Source organism: Pelodiscus sinensis, chromosome 9, assembly GCF_049634645.1.
Source record: "Pelodiscus sinensis isolate JC-2024 chromosome 9, ASM4963464v1, whole genome shotgun sequence".
NCBI lineage: Eukaryota > Metazoa > Chordata > Testudines > Trionychidae > Pelodiscus > Pelodiscus sinensis.
The window spans coordinates 14,223,432-14,245,582 of NC_134719.1; the positions used below are offsets into that span (position 1 = coordinate 14,223,432).

General features: G+C 38.5%; 1 protein-coding gene across 6 annotated transcripts in view; it reads right to left on the reverse strand.

Moving 5' to 3' along the window:
- Positions 1-225: 225 nt before the first annotated feature.
- The window catches only part of MYSM1 (Myb like, SWIRM and MPN domains 1), a 50,818-nt gene continuing 28,892 nt past the window's right edge, over positions 226-22,151 (reverse strand). The window contains exons 12-21 of one of the 6 annotated variants that reach the window (XM_075936089.1): positions 20,198-20,286; positions 19,799-19,853; positions 19,663-19,713; positions 18,830-18,904; positions 18,312-18,500; positions 17,818-17,950; positions 15,665-15,770; positions 15,473-15,530; positions 14,526-14,558; positions 226-1,744 (exon numbers count right to left, since the gene is read on the reverse strand). In XM_075936089.1, the coding sequence (XP_075792204.1) occupies positions 785-1,744; positions 14,526-14,558; positions 15,473-15,530; positions 15,665-15,770; positions 17,818-17,950; positions 18,312-18,500; positions 18,830-18,904; positions 19,663-19,713; positions 19,799-19,853; positions 20,198-20,286 (1,749 nt within the window). In that variant the 3' untranslated portion in view covers positions 226-784. The other 5 variants (XM_075936086.1, XM_075936085.1, XM_075936088.1 and 2 more) reach the window with 5 other exon arrangements.

Sequence of the window (22,151 nt, forward strand, 5' to 3'; positions counted from 1 at the left end):
TTGGTATTTGGCCAGGAAAGCAAAGTTAGATTTAGCCTTTTCACTCTTACCAAAAGTGCCCATTGACTCTATTATGACTATGAGTGGTCAGACCCTCATTGGCAAGCATGTGTGGGATCAACTCCCAAGGTCAAATTTCAGAATAGCTGCATATTTATATTCCACAGACAAAGGAATCCACACAGAAAGTGGTGATGCTGTAAAGGCTGGAAGAGATTATCACAATTTTTGTTTGTTTTGATTTTGGTAGAATTTATTAAATGCAAAGCTGGTGAAAACAAAAACATTTCAGCAACTTCATCAAAGGTGGTATCTTTAAAAACTTCATTGAAACCAGAAAGCCAACCTTAGTTATACAAGTGAGTCAGACAGTGAAAGCTTCAGCACCTGGGTGTGAAAAAAAGAGGCCTCATAAAATGTTTAAACAAGTTTTACAGGCTTTTTAGTAATACAAATGTAGGAATTATAAATTATGCTAAGTAGCTATGTTTGGAAGTACAAATAACTTTCTTGTCCCCTTAATATATAACTATATAATTGGAAAACTTTGGGCTAGAGTGCTCAACTTTTCTTTCCAAGTGTTTTTGATAACCAACTCTCAAATTAATTTACACTAGCTAATATCACTTTATAATAAGATCATTTAGGATTTTAGAAAATCGTTGTTTTAAAACTAGAAATAAAAAATACCCCAAACTCCCCACAGAAACATTGAATAATTTTGCCATTTTCATTCTGCTTCCTTCTCATCAAAGTCTTACTTTCTGCCTTCAGATTAAGGAAGCTATGAGTTCTGCCCTCGTCTCATTTCACCCATCTCCTTGATCTCGACCTTCTCATACTTTCCGGTCCTCCTCCTTCTGGTAATAACCAGTACAGTAATCCCCGTAATAATAGTCAATATCACTACTGCCAACACAGCAATAACGCCAGCAGTCAGACGTTTCATAGAAAATTCAGGTGGCTTTTCATCCACATAGTAAATTAAAATTCCTTCCACATCCAGAGGCTGTCCGCTAACAGAGAGGTTGAATGCATTACTAGGATCAAATATGGAGTCACCTTTAACATCTTTTTCAAAGTAATAAGCCACATCAGCTATATCGACATCTCCCCTGGATTTCTGGGAAGCATTTTGTTTCAGGTCAATATGGATGAATGGGTATTCATACTCAATGGCAGTGATGTACTTTGGATGCAGCTTGTATCTGTTCTGAATTATCTGCCTCAGTCCACTGGCAACTTCAGCAGCCTGGAAAGGTTCCGACCTCTCCTTGTGTTTCAGTTCAAGGAAGATCCAGTTAGTTCTGACTAGTTCACTGCACCTCAGGTTTTTGTCACCCTTATCAGTTCTTCTCACACCAGCAGTGTTCACGCACCAGCAAGTGTCAGTCTGATTGCACTGCCTGGCTTTGAAGATACCACTGTCCTCACAGTCCGGATTGTAAATTCCATCATTGTCTAGAAAGCCCAGCTCAGGTTTGGAGAAGCGCCTGGCCTTCGAGGGGCTCATTTCTGCCTTCATCAGGAGGCATTTTGAAGTCAACACTGAACAATCCACTCTTTGATTTGAACCCACCGACCTGCAGAGGCAGTTCCCAGATATGTCTTCACTGCATTGGGTCCGTCTGTTGGTTGCACAGGTACAGGCCTTCTGGGCAGATGATGATGCAGCTGCCAAGATTAAAACCAGCACAACTCCAAATCTAGATTCCATGTTCAAGGGGGAAAGAGAGGAAGAAGCCTGTGGGAAGAAAAGACAAAGGGCTCTCTGAAAACTAAGCCCACTCGCCGTCAGTCTTCTGGTTTTTGTGTGTTGGTGAGCCGCTCCCTATTACTCAACCCAAATCAGACCTGCCAGACAGGTTCTGTTCACAAACAACTGGTCTCTGACAACACAGAAAACCCACAAAGAAGTCAGCAAGCTGTACCTTCCTCAATTATACCTTCAGGGAGGGGCCACAACGCCGCACTAGTTTCTGCTGAATGAGGAAACAACAGGCAAGCAATGCACACACCGAGATCAAATGTGGCTTCTCCAAACACAGGAGTGGAACTGGAGCAAGGTAACATACAAAAGAGAGGGCAGCAGCCCACAAGGGGCTTGTGGAAGCCTTTCAGCCCTGATGTGATGGGGTAGGACTGGGAGTGCCATAACTAGAGGCGGAATGAAGGGTATCACAGTCCAAGGCAATGGCACATGTATTTCCCTCCTGTGGTCCAGCAAAGGCACCCACTCTCAGATTTCTGGATCCCCAGCCATTGCCTCTCTTGGGCTGACAGGCATCTCTCGCATTCCTGACTGAGGTATTTTCAGGCTATATAGCTTGCGGCCTATACTGTAGATTCCCCAGAAAAGTCAGAAAGCCAAAGCAGGCCTGCTGGACTTTTCTCCTCAGATACAGCAAACAATATAAGTTACCATCCACAATGAAGTTACCATCCCGCTCTTCCTAAACAAGCATATTTATTCTTCAGAAAAAAAGCATTATAGAGAAAATGTATTAAAAACAATAGAAGCACCTACATGCACGCTAAGCTTACCAGACATCACCCCTTCACTCCAAAGGATCAAGCAGGTCCTTCAAACCAAACCAAACCAAACCAAACGTGTTTTGTTTTTTGTGGCTATAAGTTCCTAACCCCTTCAGCTCATAACAAGAACCGAGAACAGGCAAGTCTTTCCAGCACTTCTCAAGAAGAATTGGGTCCCCTCTGCCCTTAGGCAGAATGTCCTGTCCATTTGCTGAAACAGAAAGAAGCCGAGACTCAGCTATTTACCCCAAAATCCCTTTCTTTGTTGGTCCTGTGAGAGTCCAAAGTGAGCTAGTATATTCAAGCCTCTCTCCAGGAGGTGGTAGCTCTCTGGATGGGATACAACCTGAATGAATTTGCCTAATCACCCCCACTCCTCTTAGCTTTTGGAGGGCTGTGATCTCCCTCTCACATGGAATTACGTACAATCCTTGGCCCACAATGATGCATACACTTTGTTCAGCATGGTTTGTTCAGGATATTGCAGGAAATTGCCTTAGCTGTCACATCTCCCCCTAAAGAACAGGTGTAAGTAGGATGCTGTCCAGCAGCTCCAGGGAGCCTTCTGGCTTATTTCTTGGGCAGGCTAACCCATAAATAGCATTGTTACCATTATCTTTTATAATTTCCTATAATAACTATTTTCCAAGCAAACCAGCATACATCCTTCAAAAATACATAGTGGCATTGGCAAACCAGCTAATATAATTTCTCTTTATAGCCTCTAGGGCTAAGCTGTCACATAGCTGTTCTTATCTCTAAACCTGTGGGTGTAATTTTGAGATGAGGCTCTCCTAGTCCCACCTAGTTTCTAGGGAGTGGGTGCAGTGTTTGTTTCCCAAGGGATTTGCTGCCCCAACTCTGGGTTGAGGTTCCCCATCCTGAGACACAAGAAAGAGCCCAACAGAGGCAGCAAGACTGAGTACGTTCCATTCAAACTGAGTTCACCACAGCAACAGGAGTTGTGGGCAGCTCAACAGCTAGAGCAGAAGCTGCAGCTGGAAAAGACACATAGCAGCTGGAAGAATGGGATCAAGAGAGTGCAGACTGGGAGCACCAGTGCTTGTATAGAAGAGAAGAGAAAGAAAGCCACTTTGTGCTAGTTTAAGATGAGGGAGGCTGCTACTTCAAGGTAAGCAAAGGGCCAGAGGACGCTACCTGTCTGACAAAACACATCTGGTCCCTCAAGAACACCCACAGGAAGGGTGAGCTAGTGAGACTTTGCATGTAGGACGTGTTATAATTTTGTATGAAAGATACTCTCCTGTGCTTTATCTGTTAAGTAATGAGCATAAAGTTGAGGGATTGAACAATGTGTGTTTACTGTGCACCCCTGAGGGAGCTAAACTGTAAACCAGAAGCTTCGGACCTTTTGGGTGGACGTCTGAGAGAAGAGAGAACTGCAGAGTCTGGAGGGTTAGCGCTGGACCCGGAAGGGCTATGCAATTGGGACGGTGAGATCCAACACTCAGGGGGTGCCAGATAGAGTGACTACATCTGAGGAAGTGGGTCTGGCCCACGAAAGCTCATCATCTAATAAACCATCTTAGAATCATAGAATCATAGAATAATAGGACTGGAAGGGACCTCGAGAGGTCATCGAGTCCAGCCCCCCGCCCTCAAGGCAGGATCAAGCTCCGTCTACACCATCCCTGACAGATGTCTATCTAACCTGTTCTTAAATATCCCCAGAGAGGGAGATTCCACCACCTCCCTTGGCAATTTATTCCAATATTTGACCACCCTGACAGTTAGGAATTTTTTCCTAATGTCCAATCTAAACCTCCCCTGCTGCACTTTAAGCCCATTACTCCTTGTCCTGTCCTCAGAAACCAAGAGGAACAAATTTTCTCCTTCCTCCTTGTGACACCCTTTTAGATATTTGAAAACCGCTATCATGTCCCCCCTTAATCTTCTTTTTTCCAAACTAAACAAGCCCAGTTCATGAAGCCTGGCTTCATAGGTCATGTTCTCTAAACCTTTAATCATTCTTGTCGCTCTTCTCTGTACCCTTTCCAATTTCTCCACATCTTTCTTGAAATGTGGCGCCCAGAACTGGACACAGTACTCCAGCTGAGGCCTAACTAGTGCAGAGTAGAGCGGCAGAATGACTTCACGAGTTTTGTTTACAACACACCTGTTGTTAGTCTTTAAAGTGCTACATTGTCCTGCATTTTGCTACATCCTGAGAGTGTGGCCTGGGAGAGGTGCCTCTCCCTCAGTAGCCACAACCCCAGAGCTGCCGTGGCCAGGGGACAGGACTAGGGTGATTCCTCTCTCTCTGCCACAGCCCTGGAGCAGCTTGTATCCCATACCTTATCCCCAGCTCCACTCCAGAACCCACCCCCCCAGCCTTTTGCTCCAACCCTGAGCCCTCTCCTGTACTCTGAGCCCCTTATCCCTGAACCCACCGTACAGCCTACATGCCCAGCCAAAGCCTTCACCTGTCTGTCCTCCCACCCTCTGCCCCAGCCGAGTCCCTTCTCATACTCCAAATCCCTCAGCCCCATGCCCACCACACATCACCTCCAGATTGGTGCACATAAAAATGCATTACACACATGCATGGGAAAACTTAAAGGGAACGTTGCTAGCGAGCCCCGATTGGGGCAGCAGGTGGATTCCATCGAGTTTGTAGGAACTTAACACATCCCAGGATATTCAGAGCACAGAGACTTGGATTCCCCTCAGAGCAGTTCTAATAGGTAGCCAAAAGGGGGTGCTCATTAGGATGTGAGGGGAGGATACCACAGCAGGTAGAAGCAGGTGGATGGAACTGCCCTCATTCTCCTTGGCATGGTAAATACCATTTAAATAATACTGCTCATTAGGAACATTTAACTACTATGCTAACCCCCTCTTTGATGAGAAGGTACTAGCCCCAGGCATTGACAGTGGAGTTAGAAACAGTATGGCTCCTAAAGAAGCTATACTGCCAAGGACAGGGGTAGGCAGGCAGAACCAGAGAGAGGGAGCTTTGGCTAATAATTCCTTTTCTCTTGGCTCCCAGGACTCCATTGCCTCCTCCATGACCATACAATCTGCTCCTCCTCTGAAGAAAGCCCAGATCAGTAATGCTGTCAAAGTTTCCCAGTCCTGTCCTGTAGCTGCCATATCATCTGGTTTCTTATTGCGTGGGGGACTGTAGTTTGATTTTGCATATTAAAAGTTCCTTTTACTCTACTCCAATAAAAGCCCAGAGCAGGTGCAATGTCCATGACAGGGGTCACAGTTTCTCCAGTTGCAGATTATATTTCTATTTATAAAACACTTAGGGCTTTCCTTCTTTCAATTGTGGATGGATTCTGCACCTCCTACTTCCTTTTGATATGTTATTTAGCCCAAGCCAATAAAACATGCAAAAAACTTTCACAATTGTTCTGTTACCTTTATAGAGTAGCTGAAATTGTTGTGGCAGTTTCTGGAGATACTCCACCACCAGAAATTTGAGTGATTGTTCTATGGGCAACATTCCAAGTTTCCTAACAAGCTACACTATATGAGCCACAGTTTTCACATGTTCCCATTGCTGCCAGTGTGTGTCAAACATTCAAATTGCTCATTGCCTGCAGACCTGATATGCTGAGTAGCTTATACAAGATGCTGCGCAGCCACAGGCACTGGAACTTATAGGCATGAGCCCTGGAAAAACCTGATTCAAACCCTACTTCTACAGGGTTTGTCCCCTTTCCCCAGGACCTGCCCTTTCTTTAATTTAAGGCAAGTTTCACTGTAAATAGCGGAAGAATTACTACATAGCCACAGTGGTTGCCAATACGTATTTGCAACCAAATATGGGCCTAAATCAAACCAGAAGATTCAAATACTCTCAAACTTTAGGAAGCTCAGACCTGAAGCTGAAATGTGTAGCTTGGCCCCATCTTTATGTAGAACAGAATAAGAGAAATTGCTATGAAGTGTAGATTTACCGTAAATTAGTGCATATAACCTGCGCACGAGTATTACCTGCACCTGTGTATAATCTGCGGTTTTCCCTGATTGAGTAAAAACTGTCTTGTATACCCTGTGCACGTGTATCCTCCGCAGATGAACCACAGGTCCTGTTAATGCAAAGCACCTGTAATCAAGTGTTAATGAGCTGCAGCTGATAACACCAAACACTAAGTAGGCTACAACCCTTATCGCTGGTATATAACCCCTTTGAACCACACTCTTTTCCATTCATTTATTCCTTCAGTGGTTTTAACTTATATTTTAAACTTTTTAAACATACCTAAGCGCAAATCCTACACAGCTGATTTTAAATTGTGTGTAGTGGCAAATGTGAAATTCTTTCTGACATTGACTCTTCAAGCTCTGATTCCCAGTATGACAGCGATTCTGATTCTGCACCACAGACGACTGTCTCCGAAGCTGACCTAGCTTTGGCTATGGATTTTATGGATGTTTTTAAAGACAGTGACTATGACGAGAGTTTTGATGGCTTTGAGAACTCAGACGCTGGCACTGATTCTAGAGATCAGAGTGAATGAGAATGCGAAGACAGCTTTTTTTAACTGTTTTTATTCTTTTACTAGTTGCACAGTAAACTAATACATTGAATGTATTTTAATATAACTGCTTCTATTATTAAATTAAAATATGCCACTTTTCTCAAGTAAGATTCAGTCTTGTCTTCCTTTCAGTAAAAAACCCCCTGTATTACACACAGACAAGTATAGCCTGGGAGGGGAGGAAGGGGGTGGTATGTAAAACTTTACATAACTGGTGGGCTATATTCGCTAAAGTACGGTACTCCTGTACTGGCTCCTTTTGTGACCTTGAGCAAATCACTACAATATTCGGTGTCTGAGTTTTCCCTTATGTAAGATGAAAATAGTATTTACCCGCCTTTGGAAAGAATTTTGAGACCTACAAGACAAGTCCACCCAAATTGCTTAGTATTATTTCCAATATTCTTTGATGATAAGAGTGTGGTTTGATACACTTCTTCTCTCCTGGTATTCAGTCCCTTGCTAAGCAATGTTGCTTCTTCCTTTTTATTATCACCAATATCTTGAGTAGTTGCAGCTACTCAAAAAAGCCATTTCTCCCACCCCTTACTAAAGCTGTTGCTCACATTTTGGTCATATATGTCCTTGATTACTGTAATCTCCTTAGTAATAGAAATGTAGCCGTAATCTCCTTCACAGCCTTTCATCTTCATCTATTCACAATGCTGCTGATGCAGTCATCATCCTCTCAGTCACTCCCAAATTATCCCCCATCTTTTTAAATCCAGACATCAGCAAGTTCCTGTCTCTTATTACAGTCCATTCAGTCTCCCTGCCTACATTGCTTTTATTTCCTCATACTCCTCCACTTACTCTCTACACTCCTCCCTAACCTCTTGCCTTTGACTTTTTACACAGTCAGGTTGGAAGTCTCCCAGTCAAGCTGCCACCCTTAACACCCCAAACCAGTTCTTCTAGATACTTTTCTCCTCTTTAGCCTCACTGATCCTCTCTCCCTTTTCTTAGCCATGTTTTGTCTTGTTTTTTCTACATTATAAACTCTGGATTTTTGTTCTCATTCTGGAAAAGTTTTTCGCTCAGAGACCCTCAACTAGTGTAAACTGTCATAGCTTCATGCTGACTTCAAAGGAGCTATGATATTGTGTGTGAACTTAAAAGCTGCCCATGAGTTTGTAAAATGTCATATGAATGTAGTGGTCTGCCATTTTTTAAATACGCTGCTCATACATATCATCCAATGATCTTAAAGGGTAGGTCTACACAACAAACTCACAGCTGCTCCTTGCCCATCAACTCAGGCACAGGGACTTGGGCTGAGGGGCTATTTCACCATTGTGTAGACTTCAGGGCTCTGGCTGGAACTCAAGCCCCAGAGCCCTCCCACCCTGCAGGCTCCTAGGGCCAGAGCTCCATCCTGAGCCCAGAAGTCTACACAACAATGAAACAGCTCCACACTCCAAGGCTGAGTCAGCCAGCTGGTGTACGGACCGATCCAAAGTGCTTTACAAACATGAATGGACTTACTCTTACATTAGGTTGTATTAGTAGGTATTATCCCCATTTTCCAGGCAAGGAAACTAAAACAGAAAGAAGTTAAATAGTTTGCTCAAGGTCACATACAAAAGACAGCCACAGGTAACTGGAAAAAATGCCTGCTACTGGAAGAGTAAAGCAGTGCCAGTCCTGAACGAGAGAATTTGCCGGACCATGGGAGGTGTCCCCTGCCACTAACCGCCAGGCAGTTGGCCCTCTGCCTTTGATCCTCTCTACCCCCTCCCCAACTGGGTTATCCACTCTGTTGCTGCTAGCCTGCTGCCCCCCACAGCTGCCATGGCAGCTAGGGCTCTCTGGCCCCTGGGTGGCCAAGTTTCACCGGCTCCATGCTGCCATAGGTACTGCAGTGGGGGGGCCAAGGTTCCCCAGCCCCACTGCCCCCAGCCCTGGCTAGGCTTCTGGCCCTCCTGCCATTAGGTTCCTGGGATCTCTGATCCAGGAGCAAAATAATCAGACTACACAAAATTTTGCTGCATGTAACGGGATGGAAATAGGGATAGAAAAATTGTTTGGTTAAGATTTCTCTTAATAACAAAATCAGTATCTGATAAGCCTTCTCTCGGTCAAAAACATCCAAGTTTCCTCTTTTGGACCCATGCCAGAATAAGCTCAGGTACTAAAGGAAACAATTTAGCGTTGTAAGCTCAGATTCCTGTAGAAAATGTGCACAGCATTCGTTCTGGTGTTTTCTGCTTCCATGGAAACATTTTCCCTGCATACTTCTAAATCTTAAACATAGAGCACTAGGGCCTATATTAAACAGCAAGACACTTCCAATACAAATGACCACAAAATTTTCATCTAGATCACTGAATACTTTGTTCAGTGTCAAACAGAATTTTCAGTTTCACAATCTACTGTCATAGTGATGAATCCATGGAACTATATGAAAACACCCAACAAGCATATCTCCTTTCTTGGCTTTTGTTTTTGTTTTGGGCAATCAGCAGCAACTGCACAATATGTTTCCCTTTCCCTTTTTCAGACATATTGCTGAATCATTGCCTCAACATTCCTTCTTGTGCCACATTTTTCCCCTCTCCCAGTGCAGTTTTCCTTCTATCTTTGTCTCTTTCCATTCCACAACACAATTTTCCTGTAGCTCAATATCTTTTTCCCTGATCCAGTTCCCAGTTAGTTCAGCAAGGAGCAAATTAACCTGGTTTCTGCTGTTAATGGAAATATATTTGGAGCCATATTTGAGAAGGAATTGGTGTGTGAATTTGTATTTAAGTTCATATCTAATTAAAGATTAAAACCATCTGAATGGCAAAAGATTATTTGATTGCTACTTTCAGACTTCATTGGAATAGATAGCAAAGTTCATGCATGAGGAATAAGCTCCTGTCTTTTTAATTTCAGCAGTGGTATTGAAACATAAAAAAAGCTGCCAGGATTACTCCTTGGTGAAAAAAGATGATCATGGAAAAATGTATCTATCATCTATCCCCCCCAATCATGCCTGCTCTAAAGGATTACCAGGTAACTTTTCAAAGAAGACTAAGTCAAGAATGAAATGACTGAAAGAAGCAAAACTATCCCAATCTACAGCCTATACAAACTAATAACTAGTTAATTTGTCTTATACATGCTAAATAGAATGATTTCTTCATGACTTCTCACTATGCTCAGGACCACACTTTTATTTCAGATTAGATCAGTTTCATTTAATGAATGAAGGACCAGGAGTCTTGAGAATAGGGTTCATTTCTTGCCTCTATTACAGGCTTTAAGAAGGAAGGTCTGGTGGCCTGGGCATTAGCATAAGACTTGGGAGGCTGGAATTCAGTCACTTGCTTTACCACAGACTTCTTAAGTGACCATGAGCAAGTCACTCAGCCACTCTGTTCCTCAGTTTCCATCTATTAAATGAAAAAAATAACACCTTCTTACCTCACAGGAGTGTTGTGAGCATAAATCCATTAAAGAGACTGTGCGGTGTTCAGATACTATAGTGATATCTCTGTCTCATGTATAAAATGAGAACACTTCCATTGCTATTGGAATTATTTTTATTGCAGCAACACCCATATTAAAACCCAATCAGAATCAGGGTTCCAGCCCTGACAGCCCATGCCCCAATTACCTTATATTCTAAAAAGACAAAAATAAATAAATTGAAGGTGGGGAAAATGGATACACTAAAGAAACAAAGCAATGTTAGAACCATGTTTATTTCTGATTTTCCTTCTCTCAGTCTCAGACATGATTTTTAATGTAATACAAAAATACCTTAAAAGTATTTTTGTAAAGGGATTGGTGGAAACAAGGAACAATCAGATCTAACTAACCCTCCAAAACTCTAATCCTCAGATGGGAGATGCTATATTAAGGTATATTATTTGTGACTTTTTAGTTCAATATTAGTGTACAAGAGCTCCATCTACTGGTGTTTATTAAACTTATTTGAACCACATTCTTTTTAGTGCTAATATGTGTTTAAAATCCAACTGAACACTTACAAACACATAATATAGCTTTAGAGTTACTGGATACACTATCTTTCAGGGAAAGAACCTTCTAAAAATAGCTATCAAGAATACTGGCCACATTTGAGCAAACATGTGAACATATATAACTTATCATGGGCAATGATAGCACTGTGTAGGAGTTCCTGCAGCTTAGACAGTTTTCCTAGGAAATTAACTTTATTTTGAGGTTTTTAAGATACTGATGTACAAGTGAAGCACATGGCATAATTAATTCCCTATGAATAAGTACTGCATACAATTGGGACTTTAAAACTTAGAAGAACAGGCAACTAATATTCCTTTGCATTCCTGGGAAATACAACATATATGATGGATGAAGAGAGCATGTCATTTTCATTTCCCAAAGAGAGGTGTTTTGTAATATTGCAATGAGCTCTGCTGATCACACCATACAGACAGATTCAATTTAAAGTATCTCAGGTCAACTTGGTTTTACTTGAGTGTTTCAATTTAAATTGGGTCTTCAAAGATGCTGCTTACTATCTTCTTCTCTCTTCAGAAGACTTTTTTCAGCAAAATATGTCTGGGTAAGTATTGTAATTTCTTAGTAAAAAGAAATGAGTCCCTATATATGTTTAGAAGTCATATATGCTACTGCAGTGAGAAAGGTATGTTTTTACTATTTTTTAAGTTATACTGTTGTAACACTGCATAGCCGATACTCTACTAAGGAAGAGTAAGCTGAATTCCTTTCTGGCTTTCATTCTGAGAATAGAGCTGTTAACTATTACCACAAATGCCACATTTATTGCTCGTTTACACTCTTGTTGTAGCCTGTGGTCCCAAAATATGACCGAGAGAAGATGGGTGAAGTATTATCTTTTACTGCACCCATATCTGCTGGTGAAACAAAATACATTAGTGGATATGATGCACAAAGGAGAAAGAACACAGCCTGGATTTTAGATCCAGGATTAAGTTTGCAGAAACAGCAGTTAAAACATTTTTTCTACAACTATTCTGAGCACATCTGGACGCTAATTCTACTTGTAAATTGAGTGAACAGACCTTTTGTACAGGAAGAGTCCACTCATGAGAATGGGATTGCAGGATCAGAGTGTTGATGTGCAAGTCAGAACCCAGATTTCACAATTTAAAACATTTTGTACCCAAAACTTCCTAGTTAATAAATCAAGTGTACATTTTTAATGATTTTACTCACTTTAATTATTAAAAAGGGGGCAAAGCAAGGAGCAATTTTTAGTTTTCATTATTTTAGCAATACTGCCTCATTCAGTATTTTTTAAATGACCAGAATGCCCAGAACATAATGCCCAGAACAGAGACAATACATCTATGATATACTGCAGTTATACAAGAAGTTCAAGTATTTTGACAAATGATTTTGATTCTACAATAACTATTTAAACATATTTTAGTACAGATATTTACAATGTGACTTTTCTATAGAGTAACAGATAAAACCACTGAAAACTGCAACACAATACTTGATAAAGGAATACTCTGAAATTTAAACTGAGGGAGATGGGAAATCTGTTTTACGATCAAGACATGTAGTCTGCAGCCAGAAATACTGAGAGACATGCAATACTTTCATTTAGGAGAGAGATGGCATTTCAAATTACATGCAAACTAGGGGAGATAAAAGGTCCACAGGTTAGATCAATGTGTGCACTTATATATAGGATAAGGATTGCACTTATTTTAAACTGATGGACTATACATATCACACTCGAATCTAAAGCCTCTTATCTGCAGAGTTACACAGTGCAGAAGTTTCTCTAATATTATTAAGACAATAGATCTTGAATACAGCCCGGAAAGAGTCTCTAGTTACATATGTCCATGATGTTTTTTCCTTTCTAAAATTAGGTTCCGCATCTTCCACTTTGAAATGAAAAGGGACTAAACTCCATTTTACAAAGCACAACCCTAACCCTAATTGTTTCCAAGAAGATATCTATTTAGGATTTGATCCCATACTATTAAAGTTTTGCAATCCTTACTTTTAATTATTAACATAGCTTTTTCTCTTAGTGCACAGAGTAAGATGAAGTTAAGATGTAAATCTGAAATATTTTAAATTGTATTTTGGTTACACAGGGTCAGATATAAAATTAAAATGTACATTTTATGGCGTGAGAAAATCCCATGAACACAGGGATAGCCTAATTCTTGGTTATTCCATGTTTTAAAACACTTCAGACATGTTGGCCAACATGCTCTCCATGAACAGTAGTAAGTGTATACTCTTCAACAGTTTGCTCATGATTCAAGAAGAAAGTCACCACTGCATATTCATTTACAAAAAATTACACACTGTGATATAGCTGATAAAAATATTTGGAACTTATGATTTCTTATAATAGTATTTCTCTTGGGGTTCAATTACAAATCCATCTGATTACATGACACTAATTTATCTGAATATCTAATTGTATGAATGCATAATTGTATCAGAAGCTGATACGAACAGTATAGTTACTTGTTAAATTGCTATTGTAAGGAGAAGGGAAGTGAATATGACATGTGCACTTCATTTTCTTTTTTGCTATGCAGTTGAGCCAAACATTTTTCTGGCTTCATCAATATACCATTAGATTTTGCCATATGGCATTATCCTATGATAATTGAAACAATGGCAACTAAATATAACACATGATGATCTGATAGAACAATATAGCATTTTAACTTTAATATGGAAGACAGGAAAGAGTGCAGCCTGCAATAACCAGAAGTTATTGTTTCCACTGGAAATGGTAGCAACAAGAAGTGACAAAATTTTGACCTGCTAGCCTTATTTCCATGTATTATGGAAGATGAGAAAGAGTATGCCAGAAAAATCTTGTTTGTAGTGGCTCAGAAAGGAATAACAGAATGGATTAAATTGAGCAGAGTAATGTTTAGGGTAGATATCAGAAAAATTAGTATTAGCTAGACTCTAATCTTTGCAGTGATAGAGTGTTATCAAGCTCACCTCTGGAGTTACACAAATTTAGAGGACACAAAGCACTATGTAACAAAATGTCTCCTCTGATGGGGACAGAAAGAAGGTCAAAATTCCGGTCTGAAAAAAGACCCTCTTCTTTAGGCACAGAATCAGTGTTCTGTATTTCAGCTTGTCCTTCCCAATGATAGGTTACAGGTCAAATGATAACCAGTTTGTCATACTATCCAATAATTTTCCAAAAGTAAGTATTAAAAATGTCACGTAATCAGAACACCTTTGTTAGAAGTTTTCTAAATGTCTTTTAGAACAATCATACTATTTGAAATACTGGATTATGTCCCTATTGACAACTGAGACAATTACTTTGAAAGAGGAACTATGAACAGTAGTCCATTCAACTGAAATTCATCACTGAAAAAGCTATCACGTTGGCACCTCATTTGGATGCACGTCCTTATTTTCTTCAGGTGTATTATTTTGCTTCTCACTTTTGTAGCTAGAAAGGAATAAGTTTTCTATCTGAGTCAAGAATTCTTCCGCAATGAAGCAGTTTGTTACCTTGCCCAGAGTCTTCCTCATACACTCCAAAAGCTGGTTTAAAAGAAAATTATTATTAAATTCAGAAACAGATAATAATTGCTCAACTTAAAGTTTCAATCGTTAAAAACTAAAGAAACTGTTTGTCTTTCTAGCTGATAAATGCTGCCAGGGTAAATCTTGATTTATTTGGCAGGTCTGCAGAAACCATTCACCATAAAGTACATACTGGGATTACCATAAAGAAACAGATCAACGATCCCAGGGAACACTTATTTCTGACTTCAGCCAATGATCAGTTTGTGTTCAATAACTGGCTATGAAACACAGGCTTGAAATAATAAACTTTGCAACACAGAATTTACATTATTCTATAGACAATATAGGCACAGGATTCTTTACCAGAAATCACACAATAGCTAAATTCAAAAGATCTTTCAGACAATTTCAGATTTGTGTTATTTTTGCATATAATTATTTTGTTTATATAACTTTTAGTTGTTTACACAGTTAATGGCAGAGAATCAATCATTTAGAATTTCATAAAAATGTCTACACTAATTGGAAAACTAAAATTCTCACTTATGTACAACATATATGGTGCAACAACAATTTCAGAATAAAATAAAAGGACATAAGAAACTAATTATCTCAATATGGCCACAACTCCTGTTGACATTAACAACAGTCAAATATGCAGAGAAAAGGTAACAATTTGCTTTCCCCCTTTTAACTAAAAGTTAAAACTTCAAATATTGAATCATTGTCCTCAATTCAAAAAATGAAGTCAGCAGCAAGTTCATAAGCATAGTCTAATACTATTTTCATATTTATTGTAAATAAAATTATGATCTACAATATAAAAGATATTTATTGCAAATGGCCTAAAATTGTGATCATCATGGCTGAAATTATAGGGGTTTCAGACTACTCAAAAAAAGTGACATTTAAAAAATTTAAATATTTACTTTTTGCAAACAGGTCAGGTCAGAATCTCTGTGAAAGATTTTATCCATGGGAACACTGCTATTAGAAGAAATATAAAAAGTCTTGATTAGATAAATGAACAAATCTGTTCTCTATTTAAATTCTAATACATACATACAAATTATAAATTGGCTTATCTTAAAAACAAGAGTATTACAAGCAAATACACATACCTATGAGAGAGTCTGTATTTTTCAATGATCCATCTTGTTTTTTCAAACACTAATTCCCACTTAGGTTCTTCCAACATCTGATGAACTTCAAACTTGTAAGGCAGGCCTATAAGTCATTAAAACATGATTACTCACTGGTTCCCTTATATCTGTCACTCCTCTTCAAAACTGGATGCACTCTTCCTCCTTCCTTGCAACTGTTCCTAGTTATTTACGATTGTTGCAGCAACAATAACTTGTAAACCTATAACTTACCAAAATTAAGCAGATTAAAGTGACAGTGTCAGCTAGTTTATGTTGCAAATTTAAATTTGACAGAAACAAAGTTTTTTTTATTAAATTGTATCATGTTTTTGTTTGGGGTTAAACTTTCAAAATAAAATAGTTGTGCAAAAAAAAAGTAAAACAGCAAAACTAAATGTTTTATAATTTATCGCCACTCATTTATTTTTAAGGTCATATTTCTCATCTCTCAGGCTAATGTTCTAGTGTTCCCTGTGGATTGAACAACATGGATAATATGTATTCTTTATTCATGAGCAAGGTGTTATGGATGATTCTGACTGATAGTTGTCCTAAATTTGAGGGGAGGGCAAGAGTACACCTGGGCTACATATGAAAAACAGAACAATGTAGTTGTTCCAGCTCTTTGCAAACCCTTAAGGAATCAGTGAAGCATCATAAAGACACTTAAAAATATTGTATCTAATTTTGTAATTTATCAGCACAAATAATTGTATAATTGTTTTAAGACCTGTGTATGAATTATGTTTCTATCTGCACTGACTGTGAAGGCAGGGTTACTCTATGTGACTCCATCAGTATGGTAATCCAGGAGTACCACAAAAAAATAATCTATGCTTTGCCCACAGCATTAAGTAAGCACAATTCAAGGTGTTGGCCTCTCCTCACTAATAGACCTTATAAATATAATGAGGGATGTATCAGATCAGATCAGATCAGATTAGCTATAATTCCCAACACTGAAAGATTAAATTCCCTAATGTTTGAAGGCAAAGGCTGAGTTGGGGACAGCATTTATGAACTATGAAACAGGAAAAAATAATCCTACTAAATGGACTGTTATTCTATGGCTTTGCCTCAGATCAGTAAGGGAGTAAAAAAAGGAAACAAATGAATTCTTATAGTTATTGTAATTTTTATACAAACTGTCTAGTATTTTTTAAGGAGTAACAAAAATACACCATATAACACATGAGATGAAAATAACTGAAAGTTTTAACAAAGGAATCTACACGGAACAGCATTCAGATTCTTCTGACAGGAGTCAGCGGGTGTTTCCATCAAGATCTTGCCCCTAAATGTTATTAGTTATCAAAATATCCAAGTTAAGAACGGATACATTTAAGAGATACTCACTAGCCAAAGGAATAAACCTACTAGCCAGAATCGATATGTGAGACTGGGTAGAATAGAACAAATCCGGAAGGTAAATGGGCAGTCCTTATAAGCAGCCCTTTTTGTACTGCTCAAAAGAGGACGAGTGCTGGGATTCCTGACACGATATCAGTCCTAGAATCTGTTTGCAGTTACATCTTTCCATATTAGCATAGGTATAGTAAGTGTGAACCCTCTCTGCACACCAAATTCCCAACTACTGAAAAGGAGTCTCCTGTTATTCTACTGCTTCATCAATCTCTCCTTTGCGTCACCTCTCTATTTCCAGGCCTCTGTGATAAGATCTGCCTCCCCTTCTATGCCTATGTCCACTCAGTTTTCTGATGCAGCAGAGTGGAACTGACAGAATTCTTAAGGGTTTCACTCCTGTTGAGTTCTGTGTCTCAACAATGAAACTGATCAGTCTTGATAACTTCATTTGGCTGTGATTTGGGAAAACCATGAGCAGCAACAGAGACAATGCACAGCTGTATGCAGTCATGAAGACAACATTCGATCTCTGTATATTTGGAATATTTCTTTACACTTTATGAAATACTAATAGTTTTTTAAAGTGAAAGTTATATTAAGCAGAAAGTAACTGTTTAAGAGCCTCCACTTGCCAGTGAAAGCTGACCAATTTCTGAGATGAGAGAATTCTTCAAGCCTTTGTTCAAGTGTTGCGAAAATAAATTTTCAACCAAAACCCTGAAGGACAGAGGAGTGGAGTAAAAGTAATTAGTTCAGATACTTACGGTAGGAGCCATCAGAACTAATCTCATCACTAATAACCAGACAAGTAATCTGGGAATATGGAAGAGGATTATTTCGGTTATAAGGACTTATGATCATTCCAATGAACATTGCCCCTCCTCTGGAGAAATAACTCTAAATGAAGAAAAAAAAATGTTAATACATTTTATAAATTCAGTACAAACTGATCTCCCAGCTAGCTATCTCTAAGTCTATAAAATTAGAAATCAGAGACATTTGTAAATCCTTAAAAACTTGGAAAACAGATTACCCTACTCCAGAATAAATATTCAATATAATATTTATTGTTCTTTCTTTCCTCAATTTTAATTAAACAAGCTCTAAATTAATCATTGTAAGGTTCTTTAAATCCGAAAGTGAATTTACAACCAAAATGATTTTCAATTATGCAAACCAGAACCATTACTATATTAAGCATATTAAATTATAAATATTAGAAATGAAAGATTTTGTTTAACATACACACAAAGAATACCTGGTATTTAGCCTGTGTGTCAATATCTCGTATAGAAGGATTGGGGTCAAAAGCAGGATGAGAGTGGTACCACCCGATAACACTGTACCCTCTAACTGCCAACGTTTCTGAGGCCTGAGTTTGAGACACAGGATCCATCTCACATTGTAGTCCTGTACTGAGACTATTGCATGGTTCGGCTGCACAAACCTATAAAGAACATCTCAATATGGATAAAACGGAAAAACTAAGTGAAAACATTTAAACCAATCATAAATCAATGTTAAATACTAGAGTCTCTTATGCAAGAGTAAGAGAGACAATGACAAGCCAGATATTTTTACGAAATCTTAGATTTTGTAATTTCAAGATTATAATGATTAATTTGCCAAATGTCATCTTAAGACAAACAAACAACTAATTCAATAATTTTTAGGACACTATCACTTGCACAGATGTTTTTCAATAGAAGACATAAATTAATAATTTTAGTAAAATGCAGAATGAACACTGAACAGCCTCCCCGCAAAAAAACTTACTTCAACAATTCTATCAGCTTCAGAGTATCTTCCGCCTAATAGGCCTATTACTTCTGCCATGGAAACATGAGCATGCTAAAGATATATAATATAAACACATTACTTAAAATATTTCTTTAAAATACCAATTTTCATAACTGCTTTTAATCTTGGATTTACATTATAAAACACTATCTTCACAGGATGCAATCCAGTTCTCTCAGTAAGATTTAGAAGGAAAACTGAGAAAATAAAGACTCAAATACTGCGTGTTTCAATTTTAAGCAAATGAATAAAGATGATCTTTGCCACCTATATGAGTATGAAATATGTAGAGATACTGTTAGTTGGAGAAGCTGCCACCATTTAACATCAAGAATCCTGTTTCTTAACTGAGAAGATTTTGGCCTGGTCTGCTTTGTTATTATAAAGAGACTACACAAGAACTAAATCACCTCCTGGACTGCGAGGCACAGACAGTAATGATGCCGATGGATTCCAAAGTGGCAACATGCACAATGAAGAGATGTTTCTTTTGGAGCAACTGCTATCACAGAAGATGGATATCCTGAGAGAAACAGAACTAAGTACAGATCTGATAGTGCTCCAATTTAAGTCAGTGACAATTGTCTAGTGACTTCATTTTTAACAGCCATTCACATTGGTAGACAGCTTGCATAAACGATGGTTATTATTACAGTAAAATATCTAGACACAATCCTATAGGTATGCAGCAGTTTGGGTTTTCTCCCATTGTATACTCTGGCTTTTATGTCTAAAACGGGAAGAAAACTAATTGAGGAAAATACCAAAATATATATTTAGTCCATTATAAAACACTACTTAATCCTTACCAAGTCCATTATTAAAAGTGCTTCTGAAGCCACTTTCACCTGAAATGGTTCCTGGAATAACAAACAATAATGAGTACAAGGGACATCCTGTAAGTAAAAAACGAATGTTCTCAATTATCCATTAATATATACTTACTCGTTTTTCTTCAGTGAAGAAACAGCAAGGGATCAGCTGAAAGGGATCAAAGGAACTACAAAATAAAAGAATTTTCTTCTAAAAGATAAAGGACAATTTAACCAAAAAAAGGTCTTGAATAAATCACATTTTTCCCCCAACAGCCACTCCTTTGTTGAAGTTGCTAATTCTCCCCACTGTTTTCCAATTACTAGAATCTTGCAATTGACATCAATTTAAACTGTAAAGTTTTATATTGTAATTTACAATTGTGATGTCAGACTTTCACATTTAGACTGCAAAGCACATACTTTAAGACAGTAACAATTCACAACATTTTGGTTTGAATCTATGCAAACTAGTTAGTATCCTTATTTCCAAAAGAAGTATTGTAGAGAAGACAGCACACAAAAAGAAAACCTTTTTGTCTGTCTTGATCCTTTAGAAGATTTTGCAGGTTTAAGTTTCTCCTCCTCTCGTCTTCTTGCTAGTTCCTCAGCAGAGAGATGCTAAAAAACAGATTTCATCATTAGTGATTGCCAGGCTCCTTTAACATACTTAGATTCTAGGTACAAATTTGCAGTCAGACATACTAGCAGCTTTTGTCACTAGATCACTCACTATGCACTGGAACAGCCAGAATATATATTCCATGTAATGTGAAAACAGTGACAAAGCCATTAGCACATAGATCTGCTTTTGCAAGAAGATGGAAGAGACCCCTCCTATCATCCCCCCAATGCCTGATCTAACAAGAGTTCAAGTAATGGCAACAACATAAACCTTAACTATCAAATCTGTGCATAACTACAACTTCCATTATTGGTTACTTGACTATTCTATAGTCCCCAAGGGTGGACAGCTGGTTTAAAAACCAGTTCCCCTTGCGGACTGACTTCTTGTGTGAGCTCCCAGACCTGGTGCAAGTCAGAACTGAGCCAGGCTGCCTGCCTGCCCAGCTCCTAATACACTTTAAATGCAAAGCTGCAGCAGGGGAAGGTCCCAGACCTGGCAAAAGCTGGAACTGAGCCAAACTGCCTTACAACCTGCTAAAAATTTACTGGCAAGGCGGAATAAAAATACATGTAGTCTATAGCATTAACCAATAAGCTTTTGCTTATCGGTTAATCGACTGCACTATTACTTCCCTACTTTGGTGCTTACATTTTCCACTTTGACTTAACCAAAAGATCATTCTCTGCAGGAAATGGTAGAGACAGCAGACAAAACCATTCAGACATTCTAGATACTGGTTGCCATGCTTGCCTCAATTATGAAGCATGGTTGCCTTGTGACATTTTGTATAAATACAACTCAATGGCAGAAAAAGCACATTTTGTTTAAACTTCAAGTGTTCTCTAGATTTCCATGAGATCCAATAAACAAAACAGTTCAGAAATTTTATATTAATTACACATATTTTTCTCCACAGAGGAAAAGTGGGATTATCTGTTAAATTTCTCGGCTCATTGTAAGATTCAGAACACTGGAAGTATGCACGCACGGTAGACAATTTTCTGTTTAGTCTAAACTGATTTAATGTTGATGACACTGCAAAGTCCTTCAGTATCATCTATAGCTGCAAGGACTTCAAAACTCTGGAAAATCTTACAATGGTGATATCACATAATTTTAGATAGAAGGATACAAAAGGAGGAGGAGGCACATGGGACTGTTCACATGACCTAAATTCTATCCTTAGAGGAATAATTATAGGACTGGAAACCTAGAAGGCCTACATTTTATTATCACCTCAGCTAGCCTCAATAAGGTCACAATAAATGGTATAAGAATCAGGACTGAATTTGAACTCACATCTCCTGACTCCTAGGTCAAGGTCTAGTCCACTAAATTAGCTCTTCCCAGGTATAAGAAAAACAGTCCATTTTTCTCCATAATCATCACCCACTGCACTTATTATAAAGACCCCATTGTCTTACCGCTAAAAATCCAGCGTAAAGTCACACATTTATCACCTATCTTTCTTGTGCAACATAAAAACTCAGTATATTATGTAAGGATATTGTGTACTGTAGTACAAAGTATTCAGGTCGGTTGATTTTTGAAGTCACTATAATAAACCTACAAAGCTAGGCAAGCATTAAATCGGTTTTATTGTTATGAAAAACGTCTAAAATCAGCAAGCTGAAACTTAAAAAAAAAATAAACTCATACTTTTATTACTGATAATTTGTGATAGAAAGTCCAAACTTTAAGGTATAAGCAACAAAGGAGCACAGGTTCAGATCCCAGCCTTAACTCTGCTTTTCCAGATTTATGAATGCCTGATATTTCAAACAATGTTTCATTAAAGTTTTATTTTTGTTATACACAAAAGATTTATATGATTTGAAATGAAGAGATACTTTTCACT